This window comes from Mandrillus leucophaeus, unplaced genomic scaffold (assembly GCF_000951045.1).
Source record: "Mandrillus leucophaeus isolate KB7577 unplaced genomic scaffold, Mleu.le_1.0 Scaffold2, whole genome shotgun sequence".
In the NCBI taxonomy this organism is placed as follows: domain Eukaryota; kingdom Metazoa; phylum Chordata; class Mammalia; order Primates; family Cercopithecidae; genus Mandrillus; species Mandrillus leucophaeus.
In genome coordinates, this window is record NW_012102031.1 from 12,417,938 (window position 1) to 12,429,951 (window position 12,014).

Genomic DNA, 12,014 nt, shown 5'->3' on the forward strand with positions numbered 1-12,014 from the left:
GATTCCTTGAACCCGGGAGGCAGAGGTTGCAGTAAGCCAAGATTGTCCCACTGTACTCCAGCCTGGATGACAGAGTGAGCCACTGTCCCCCCAAAAAAAAAAAAAAAAAATGAGAAGACAGAAAAATTTACCTGTATCATTCATCTTCCCTGGGGAAGTTATTAAAGAATGTCTTTCAGCAAAACATCCAAAAAAGTAGACATTGCCTCTAGGAAATAGAAGATCCCACACAAGAAAAGAACAGAAGATCTCAATATGACGGCCATATAAAACGTCTAAAGCTGCATTGTCCAATACAGACTCCACTAGCTCCTTAATTGTACTAGGCACATTTCAAGAGCTCTATACCCATACATGCCTAGGAGCTACAATGTTGGACAGCACAGATTCAGAACACTGCTAACGTTGCAGCTGAGGTCCCTTCAAGTTTCACCTCTAATGAGAAGTCAGGTGAAACTATGCCCTTCACTGTGGTATAACCTCAAGCCTAGTAGCCCCTGACTAAAGGAATAGTACCAGAGAAGGGAATGATATCCCAGGATGGTGGCAAGTGCCACTCACCTGCAATGACTTGACGACCTCTACCTTTCCCATCCTTGGCACCTTCAATGATACCTGGGAGATCCAGGAGCTGCAAGATTAAGAATGGTGGAAGAGGATCAAAGAAAAAACTAGTTATACATTTGAAAATATTAAACAGAATTAATTTATTTCTCAAGTACCTATAATTTATCAGACCCAAATCCAATCTTCTTTATAAGTGAGTGTGGAAACATTACTTTTTTTTTTTTTTTTTGAGACAGAGTCTCGCTTTGTTGCCCAGGCTGGAGTGCAGTGGCACAATCTCAGCTCACTGCAAGCTCCTCCTCCACGCCATTCTCTTGCCTCAGCCTCCCCGAGTAGCTGGGACTACAGGCACCCGCCACCACGCCCGGCTAATTTTTTTGTATTTTTAGTACAGACGGGGTTTCACTGTGTTAGCCAGGATGGTCTTGATCTCCTGACCTTGTGATCCTCCCGCCTCGGCCTCCCAAAGTGCTAGGATTACAGGAATGAGCCACTGCGCCTGGCCATGAATATTACTTTTAATAAGCATCTACTAAATGTCAGCTACAGACATTTTTTTTTTGGGGAGATGGAGTTTCATGCTTTTTGCCCAGGTTGGAGTGCAACAGCACAATTTTGGCTCACTGTAACCTGTGCCTCTCAGGTTCAAGCAATTCTCCTGCCTCAGCCTACCAAGTAGCTGGGATTACAGGCACCTGCCACCATGCCCAACAAACTTTTGTGTATTTGTAGTACGGACGGTTTTACCATGTTGGCCAGGCGGGTGTCAAACTCCTGACCTCAGGTGATCTGCCTGCCTCAGCCTCCCAAAGTGTTGGAATTACAGGTGTGAGCCACCACGCCCAGCCTAGAGGCGTCTTTTGTTTTTTGTTTTGGGAGACACAGTCTCACTCTGTTGCCCAGGCTGGAGTGCAGTGGCACCACCTCCGCTCACTGAAACCTCCACCTCCCGGGTTCAAGCGATTCTTCTGCCTCAAACTCCCGAGTAGCTGAGGACTATAGGTGCACACCACCACGCCTGGTTAATTTTTGTATTTTTAGTAGGGACGGGGTTTCACCATATTGGCCAGGCTGGTCTCAAACTCCTGACCTCGTGATCTGCCCGCCTCGACCTCCCAAAGTTCTGGGATTACAGGCATGAGCCACCGTGCCCAGGCCAGGCTTTTTATGTATTTTACCTAGTTGAAAATGTCTAACAACCCTGTGAGATAAGGATACTAGCTGAAGTTCACAGCGGGTAAGTGACTTGTCCAAAGTCATAGTTCTAATAGGTTATAACCCATGTTTTCTAGACAAAATCCATTATTCTACATTAACTTTTTTAAAAGACAGAGTCTCACTCTGCCACCCCGGCTGGAGTGCAGTGGTACGATCTCGGCTCACTACAACCTCTGCCTCCCAGGTTCTAGCAATTCTCCTGTCTCAGCCTCCAGAGTAGCTGAGACTACAGGGCACACACCACCACATCTGGCTAATTTTTTGTATTTTAGTAGAGACGGGGTTTCAATGTGTTGCCCAGGCTGGTCTCCAACTCCTGAGCTCAGGAAATCCACCCACCTCAGCCTCGCAAAGTACTAGGATTACAGGAGTGAGCCACCATGACCAGCCAATTCTACATTAATATTTTTCAGTGTTCCCCCACTTTTCAGAAGGCTGAGCCTCCATATAAATTCCTTACAGCAGGTATCAGCTCAATCTTGATATTTACATATGATATATATTGAAATTTCTGCAAATCCTCAACTTACAAAAATTTCTATAGCTGTTCTTAAGCAGGAAAGCACAACTGAATCACCTGGAAAAACTTAAAAAATGTAGAGAGCTGAAACCCATCCCTGCAGATTCTGATTTGAAGGGCCGAACTAGGGTTCAGACATGGATCTGTACTTCAAAAGGCTTCACAAGTGACTCTGATGTGTGCCCCAATAAAAAATGACTGCTCAGGCTGGGCCCAGTAACTCACACCTATAATTCCACAACACTTTCCCAGACGCCGAAGCAGGTAGATCGCTTGAGCTCAGGGGTTCGAGACCATCCTGGCCAACATGGTGAAACCTCCTCTGTACAAAAAATACAAAAGTTAGCCAGGTGTGGTGGCACACGCCTGTAATCCCAGCTACTCTGGAGGCTGAGGCACAAGAATGACTTGAACCCGAGAGGCGGAGGTTGCAGTGAGCCGAGATTATGCCACTGCACTCCAGCCTGGGCGACACAGTAAGACTCTGTCTAAAAAAATAATAAAAATAAATAAATTTTAAAAGATTTTAAAAAGATAAAAATGACTGCTCAACTGCCCAGAAAATGCAGTAACGTAAAAACTTCACAGAAGTCAGTGTACCTAATGATGTGACTGAAAAAAAAAACCAACCCCACATCACATGTGATTCAAATTTACATCACAGCAAAATTATAAACTATTAACTTGACTGCCCTTAAGAATCAGTCAAAACAGTTAAAACAAACATAAAATCTAAAAATACCAAGGTCTACTGTATGGCCAATAGTGAATTATACACACAAACGAACTGAAAACAGAGATGCAGCTTATTAAAACATCACTTAAAATATCTTTTTTTTTTTTTTTTTTTTGAGAATGAATTTCGCTCTACCGCCCAGGCTGGAGTGCAGTGGTGCAATCTTGGCTCACTGCAACCTCCACCTCTTGGGTTCAAAGCGATTCTCGTGCCTCAGCCTCCTGAGTAGCTGGGATTACAGATGCCTGCCACCACACCCCACTACTTTATTTGTGCATTTTTAGTAGAGACGGGGTTTCACCATGTTAGCCAACCTGGTCTCGAACTTCTGACCTCAGGTCATCCGCTCACCTTGGCCTCCCAAAGTACTGGGATTACAGGCTTGAGCCACCATGCCTGGCCAAAACATAATTTAAATCAGATATGCTTTGCTCTAAGAATATAAGAAATTACAGAAATATACTTTGCATTAAATAAACTACAATGAAAACTGATTTAGGAGGTGCTAGACAGTTCAACTTCTCCATTCAAGGACCTACTCAAAAAAAAAAAAAAAAAAAGAAAAGAAAAGAAAAAATAAAAATAAAACAAAAGAACATACTCAAACCCAGCACAGTGGCTCATGCCTATAACCCCAGCACCTCAGGAGGCTGAGGCAGGTGGACTGCTTGTATGTAGGAGTTCGAGACCAGCCTGGGCAACATATTGAGACTCTGTCTCTACAAAAAATAAAAAATTAGTCAGGCATGGTGGCGCATGCCTATAGTCCCAGCTACTTGGAAGGCTAAGGTGGAAGGATCATTTGAGCCTGGGAAGTCGAGGCTGCAGTGAGCCATGATCGTGCCCGTGCCACTGCACTCAGCCTGGGTGACAGTGTGAGGGAGAATTACCATGAGGCAAAAAGTACAATAATAACTGTTACAGGCAAGACCCACAGATGGATGCTACAATGAGCAGGCAAAAGCTTGAGGAAAAACAGGGTTTGCATCTTCTTGAAGTATCTCCCCTAAAATATATATTAACTGTCCAAAAAAAAGGAACTTTAGAGAAACCCTATAGACAACCACAACCAACTGATAGAGGACAATATCACCAATACAAAAATTAGCCGGGCATGTGGCACATACCTATAGTCCTAGCTACTCAGGAGGCTGAGGCAGGAGAATCACTTGAACCCGGGAGGTGGAGGTTGCAGTGAACCGAGGTTGTGCCACTGCACTCCAGCTTGGGCAACACAGTGAGACTTCATCTCAAAAAAAAAAAAAAAAAAAAAGAAAAAGGCCAGGCACGGTTGCTCACACTTATAATCCCAGCACTTTAGGAGGCCGAGGCGAGTGGATCACCTGAGCTCAGAAGTTCGAGACTAGTCTGACCAACATAGTGAAACTCCATCTCTACTAAAAAGACAAAAATTAGCTGGGCATAGTGGTGGGCACCTGTAATCCCAGCTACTTGGGAGGCCGAGACAGGAGAATCGCTTGAACCCGGGAGGCGGAGATTGTAGTGAGCCGAGATCACACCACTGCACTCCAGCCTGGGCAACAGAGTGAGACTCCATCTCAAATAAAAAAATAAATAATGCCCCCCCACAACACACACACACACACACACACACACACACACACACGCCCAACAGTATGAGAACTGATATTAGTGAGAACTCGAATAATCTACATGAATAATCTAAAACTTGTTAAAACTGGAATATGACTATAACCTCAAAAAGATCATCTGAAAGAGAGAATAAATAAACTGAGGGAAAAAGTGCAAGGGCTTTTTAACTGTGGCAGCTGAACACATAAAGAAAATTTATTAAGGCCCAGACAGGTGCAGTGGCTCAAGTCTATAATCCCAGAACTTTGAGAGGCCAAGGCATGCAGATCACGAGGTCAGGAGTTCAAGACCAGTCTGGCCAACATGGTAAAACCCCATCTCTACTGAAAATACAAAAATTAGCCGGGTGTGGAGGCATGCGCATGTAGTCCCAGCTACTTGGGAGGCTGAGGCACAAAAATCACTTAAATCCTGGAGGCGGAGGTTGCAGTGAGCCGAATCGCGCCACTGTACTCCAGCCTGGGCAACACGGCAAGACTGTCTCTTTAAAAAAAAAGAGGCAGGGCATGGTGGCTCACGCCTGTAATCCCAGCACTTTGGAAGACCAAGGCAGGCAGATCACGAGGTCAGGAGATCGAGACCATCCTGGCTAACACAGTGAAACTCCATCTCTACTAAAAATACAAAAAAATTAGCCAGGCGTGGTGGCGGGCGCCTGTAGTCCCAGCTATCCGGGAGGCTGAGGCGGGAGAATGGCGTGAGCCCAGGAGGCGGAGCTTGCAGGGAGCCAAGATCGCGCCACTGCACTCCAGCCTGGGCGACAGAGCGAGACTCCTTCTCAAAAAAAAGAAAATTTATTAAGGCCTTTACAAAAGTAAAGGCAACCTAAATTTAGCTTTCTTCAGATGAAAATATTTTAAAAGTTAGGTTTAAGAATTTAAATGTAGCAACTAATGATTCAACATTCAATAACAACATTCAATAAAACAGTCAATGCCTAATAAGCAACATTCAATAAAGAGTCAAGGCTTTATATATCTGAATTTCATGTTACAACCAACCAAAATCTAAGAAAAATATATTTATTTATATCATGGGGCCGGGTGCAGTGGCTCACGCCTGTAATCAGCATTTTGGGAGGCCGAGGTGAGCAGATCACTTGAGGTCAGGAGTTCAAAACCAGCCTGGCAAACATGGTGAAACTCCATTTCTACTAAAAACACAAAAAAATTAGCTGGGTGTGATGGCATGTGGCTGAAATCGCAGCTACTCAGCGAATTGCTTGAACCCAGGAGGCGGAGGTTGCAGTGAGCCAAGATCATGCCACTGCACTCCAGCTTGGAAGACAGAGCAAGATGCTGTCTCCAAAAAAAAAAAAAAAAATGGAATTACAGAATTTTAAGGAACTGAATGTTAAACTACTTCAAACTCCAATGCCTTTAGAAGTTAAAGCAGGTGAGGCCAGGCACGGTGGCTCACGCCTGTAATCCCAGCACTTTGGGAGATTGAGGCGGGCAGATCACAAGGTCAGGAGATCGAGACCATCCTGGCTAACACGGTGAAACCCATTTCTACTAAAAATACAAAAAAATTAACCGGGCGTGGTGGAGGGCATCTGTAGTCCCAGCTACTCGGGAGCCTGAGGCAGGAGAATGGCATGATCCCAGGAGGCGGAGGTTGCAGTGAGCTGAGATCGTGCCACTGCACTCCAGCCTGGGCAACAGAGCGAGACTCTGTCTCAAAAAAAAAAAAAAGAAAGAAGTTAAAGCAGGCAACTTAAATACACAAATCAACTGTGTATAGTGCAAAAGGAGGTCTACAGACTTTAGCAAGGTAAAACCTAAGTCCCATAATTTTCAAAGCACTGTACACCCACTCTGTAGGCCAATATCTGCCTATGTGATACATCAGTCCTCTTTACAACATCTGTGGTGAGCGGTGGTTCACCCATTACTTGGACTTCTTCACACATAGTAATTCATTAAATAAGAGGTACCACTCCATTTTTAGGCACCTTTACTGTTAAAGACCTTCCTTACAAAAAAAAAGAAACAAAAATAAAACTCCCTCTTTAAGTGGGTCTAATTCTGTATTCTTCCCCCACCAAGTCAGATAACGAGTCCTATCCCATGAAACAGCTTTTTAGGGAACATTCTGGGCAGTCAACTTAATCCAGTTAAGATTAAGGACACCTGGCTGGGCGTGGTGGCTCATGCCTGTAATCCCAGCACTTTGGGAGGCAGAGGCAGGAGGATCAAGAGGTCAGGAGCTCGAGACCAGCCTGGTCGTATGGCGAAACCCCGTCTCTACAAAAAATAAAAATAAAAAATTAGCCAGGCACGGGGGTGCGTGCCTGTAGTCCCAGCTTACTCGGGAGGCTGAAGCAGGAGAATCGCTGGAACCCAGGAGGTGGAGGGTGCAGTGAGCCGAGATTGTGCCACTGCATTCCAGCCTGGGAGACAGACTGAGATTCTGTCTCCAAAAAAAAAATAAATAAATAAAAGGTTAAGGATATCTACTAGTATGCTTATATAACTTAGTTTCTGGAGAAAGCCAAAAGAGGAGGAGAAACAGAGGCAGAGGACAAAGGGAGGAAAGAGAGCACCATGCAAAAAAAAAAAGCTGGGGGACTCTAAGCTCAGAAGAGACTGAAAGAATGAAGGTTTTCTGGGAAAGAGAAGCAGAGGAGTTAAGCAACTCTATTTTGAAATACTCAAAAGTCCTGAAAGAGGTGTCAATAGCATCCCACAAAAAAAAAAAAGTTATTATCTTGAGCTGCCAAAGCTGTGACTCTCAACAAGACTCTAAAACCAGCTAGAATCAAGCCATGGTCCAGATACGTCCACACTGCTTCATTCTTGTCATACGCATTTGGACATAGGATCCCAAAAAGGGACATGTGTCTCTGCATGGACATCTGACCAGCTGGAAAAAAAGACCATTAAAAATACAACCGGGGGTCAGGCGCAGTGGCTCACACCTGTAAATCCCACATTTTGGGAGGCCAACGTGGGCGGATCACAAGGTCAGGGGTTCGAGACCAGCCTGACCAGCATGGTGAAACCCCATCTCTACTAAAAATATAAAAAATTAGCCAGGCATGGTGGTGCTCACCTGCAGTACCAGCCCCCACCCTCAAGTGAAAAAGTAGTTCAAGTGATTCTCCTGCCTCAGCCTCCTGAGTTGCTGGGATTATAGGCATGTGCCACCACGCCTGGCTAATTTTATATTTTTAGTAGAGACGGGGTTTCTCCATGTTGGCCAGGCTGGTCTCAAACTCCCGACCTCAGGTGATCTGCCCGCCTTGGCCTCCCAAAGTGCTGGGATTACAGGCGTGAGCCACTGTGCCCAGCTCTTTCTCTGCATTTTCACATGCACTATTCCATTTTATTACTGTACTGCTCTATTTCCCCTACCAGGTAGTAAGTGCCTGGTAGATCAAAGATCAGGCCTGGCATACAGTGAGCTCCCAATAAAGTTCTTCCTAAATGAAGAACAGATATCTTTCCTTCATTAGTCTGCAGGCTTGACTCACCTGGATCTTGGCACCTTTGTATCTGATGACACCAGGCACAGTGGTCAGAGTAGTGAATTCATAGGCTGCCACCTCAGAATATACCCCTGCCAGGTTACTAAGCAGTGTCGACTTCCCCACAGATGGAAAACCAACAAATCCAATTCGAGCATCACCTGTCTTGGCCACATCAAAACCTAAAACATCAATGAATACCAAAAAGAGAAGAGTTATCCCCAGGAGTGTTACGACTCATGTAATTTCTTTCATATTTTTACTGCCTATCCCTCTAGGCACTATTTCTCAAACTTTTTATGGTTTACCTTTAAAGGAGAACTCAAGCACACAAAACTTAAGGGCACAGCAATTCACAAAATTCAATGTAGTGTTTGATATTAAAAAAAACTGTATTCAGGCCGGGCGTGGTGGCTCACGCTTGTAATCCCAGCACTTTGCGAGGCCAAGGTGGGGGATCACAAGGTCAGGAGATCGAGACCATTCTGGCTAACACGGTGAAACCCCATCTCTACTAAAAAATACAAAAAAGTAGCCGGGCGTGGTGGCGGGTGCCTGTAGTCCTAGCTACTCGGGAGGCTGAGGCAGGAGAATGGCGTGAACCCGGGAGGTGGAGCTTGCAGTGAGCGGAGATCACGCCACTACACTCCAGCCTGGGCGACAGAGCAAGACTCCACCTCAAAAAAAAAAAAAAAACTATATTCAAAAAAGTCAGGCACAGTGGCACACATCTATAGTCCTTGCTATTCCAGAGGCTGAGGCAGGAGGATCTCTTGAGCCCAGGAATTCAGGTCAAGCCTGAGCAACATGGCAAAACCTTGTCTCTACAAAAAATACAAAAATTAGCCAGGCATAGCAGTGTACGCCTGTAGGTCTCAGCTACTTAAGAGACTGAGGTGGGAGGATCACTTGAGCCCAGGAAGTTGAGGCTGCAGTGAGCTGTGATCATACCACTGTACTCCAGCCTGGGCAACAGAGCAATACCCTGTCTCCAAAAAAAAAAAAAAAAAAAAAGGTACAGTTCAAACATATGTATGAAACATGATCCAAAAATAAGGTTGTGAGCTACTCTACCTATGGTGTAGCCCTGCTCTGCCTATGGAGCAGCCGTTTTATAACTAAAATAAACAAATTAATTAATTAAAAAGAGTTTTGTTTTTGTTTTTTTGTCTTACAAATTCTGTAAATTGCATGACTGACTGGGTTTTCCTTTTTTTTTTTTTTTTTTTTACAATGGCTGCAAACAAGTTTAGAATCAAATTTGTGACCCTTCTCTACCAGGTGCACAGATCTTACACCATTCCTTTTAGTCCTAAATCTATCTTATCCCTCTTGGCTTCAACTTATTTTTCGTACATTTTCCCTTTGCATCAATTTCCTTACTTATTTTTAATCCTGTTGATGATACTGATTTACATATTTCTGTAAGCCAGTGTAAATCTACTTTGGTTTTCTTTTTTTTTTTTTGAGACAGAGTCTAGCTCTGTCACCCAGGCTGGAGTACATGATCTCGGCTCACAGCAACCTCCACGTCCCAGGTTCAAGTGATTCTCCTGCCTCAGCCTCCTGAGTAGCTGGGATTACATGTGCGTGCTACCACACCCAGCTAATTTTTGTATTTTTAGCAGAAATGGGGTTTCACCATGTTGGTCAAGCTGGTCTCAAACTCCTGACCTGTAATCCACCCACCTCAGGCTCCCGAAGCACTGTGATTACAGGAGTGAGCCACCACGCCCGGCCCTACTTTGGTTTTCTTAACATGAGATCTCACTCTATCACCCAGGATGGAGTACAGTGGCGCCATCACAACTCACTGCAGCCTCAACCTCCTGGGTTCAAGCAGTCCTCCCAACTCAGCCTCCCAAGTAGCTGAGATCACAGACATGCACCACTATGCTAGGATAATTTTTTATATTTTGTACATCTTCTTTCATACCTATGCCTCATTTGTAAGCCCGTAGAGACAGGGCTTTGCTGGTTCCGAACTCCTGGCCTCACGCAATCCTCCTGCCTCAGCCTCCCAAAGTGCTGGGATTACAAGGGTGAGACACTGCACCCAGCACATGTAAATCATTTTGTATCAGGGCAGGATATAAATAAAACTACAGTACACTTAGACAATATCCATTTGCCTCTGAAACCAGCAGAATAAAAATAAACACGGTTCAAGAATTCATACTTAGAAAATATAAATCTACTTTAGTAGAACATCTTATTTTTCTCTTTTTAAAAAACTTTTTTTTTTTGGCTGGGCACGGTGGCTCACGCCTTTAATCCCAGCACTTTGGGAGGCCGAGGTGGGTGGATCACCTGAGGTCAGGAGTTCGAGACCAACCTGACCAACATGAAGAAACCCCGTCTCCACTAAAAATACAAAAATTAGCTGGGTATGGTAGCGCATGCCTGTAATCCCAGCTACTCGGGAGGCTGAGGCAGGAGAATCACTTGAAACCAGGAGGCAGAGGTTGGGGTGAGCTGAGATCTCGCCATTGTACTCCAGCCTGGGCAGTAAGAGCGAAACTCCGTCTCAAAAAAAAAAAAAAAAAAAGTTTCTGGTTTTTTTTTTTGTTTTTTTTGGGGGGATGGGGTGTCTATGTTGATCAGGCTGGTCTTGAACTCCTGGTCTCAAGCAATCCTCCTATCTCAGCCTCCCAGTGTGCTAGGATTGCACCGGGCCATCTTCAGTTACTTTTGAACCACATGTATGTACTTTTTGACAAGAATTATACCTAAAAGTATATATATTGAAGAAAAGCACAAACCTTCTCCTGGACCCCCACCACCACCACCCTTTGGAGTAATGAGTTCTCGACGAAGCTTAGCAAGACGAGCCTTAAGCAGCCCCAGGTGGTGTGCTGTGGCCTTGTTCTTTTGAGTCCGAGCCATCTAAAAGGGAGGAATCACAGCCATAAATTAGAAGCAGTGAACGCTTCCCCCAGCTTTGAGAGAATAATTTTTTTCCCAAAGTACTACTAATGTTAGCATACCCATTTTACAGGCTTTAAAAGAGTAAAAAATCCGTTCTCTCCCCCATTCAGCTCATTTCCCTCACTACAAAGCAAAGTAAGGCCCAAAGAGGAGAGACGATTAAGGTCATTCCAGTTAGTGCCCCCAGACTAGACTAAAACCCATCTGCGGGTTCCTTTTCTACTGTTTGTAGCTGTTAGGACCCATGTGACACTGGGACACCACTTTCCTAACTGTAAAGCGCTCTGAAGGCCGCAGGCAATGGAATCACACATTATCCAGGCGAAATAAACTGTTCCCATACAGATGTTATTTTACTTCCAGATCAGATTACCGGGAGCAAATACTCTGAATCAGGGGGTCATTAGGGTAGAGACTGGGGAAAAGGGGGAATAAGGGGATGCAGCGAAGGATGCTAACGAAAGATTCTGAAGCATCTGACCAAGTCAGAGATGGAATAAGGGACAGGATTCAGTGTTGCTCAAAGAAAAAAAACGGAAAGAAACAACAGAACAGGAGCCAAACACTGGGAGGGGGTACACACCAAGGGCCTAAGGTGCAGGGGTGGGGAACGCGGGCCCGGACAAAGGGGAGTCCGGGAGCGTGGGCGCGGGACGAGGGGAAAGCGGACCCTGACTGAGGAGAGTTGGGGACTCCAAGTTGTGGCGGAGGGCAGTCGGAACACGGGCCTCGCTGAGAGAAGTCGCGGAATCTAGGCCCGGTCCTGACGCGGCTCAAGGAAGAACAGGAAGGAGCGACGCCACCGAAGAAGGGATGCTCAGAGTAAGGGTGAAGCGCCAGCTGCGTCCATTACCTCGGCTTCTATCTCCGCGATTTTAGCTAAGGTGCTGCTCATCGTGGCGAGTACCCTGTGGCCTCCACACTGACTCCCTTCACACACCCGCAGCCAAACTGCCACCGCC

The 12,014-nt window shown here is 45.3% G+C and overlaps 1 protein-coding gene across 1 annotated transcript in view; it reads right to left on the bottom strand.

Moving 5' to 3' along the window:
- Positions 1 to 12,008, bottom strand: part of DRG1 (developmentally regulated GTP binding protein 1) — a 38,942-nt gene extending 26,934 nt beyond the window's left edge. The window contains exons 1-4 of the mRNA XM_011979020.1: positions 11,906 to 12,008; positions 10,887 to 11,010; positions 8,131 to 8,306; positions 562 to 631 (exon numbers count right to left, since the gene is read on the bottom strand). Of these exons, the coding sequence (XP_011834410.1) occupies positions 562 to 631; positions 8,131 to 8,306; positions 10,887 to 11,010; positions 11,906 to 11,947 (412 nt within the window). The 5' untranslated portion in view covers positions 11,948 to 12,008. The remainder of the gene's footprint in view (positions 1 to 561; positions 632 to 8,130; positions 8,307 to 10,886; positions 11,011 to 11,905) is intronic.
- Positions 12,009 to 12,014: the final 6 nt, after the last annotated feature.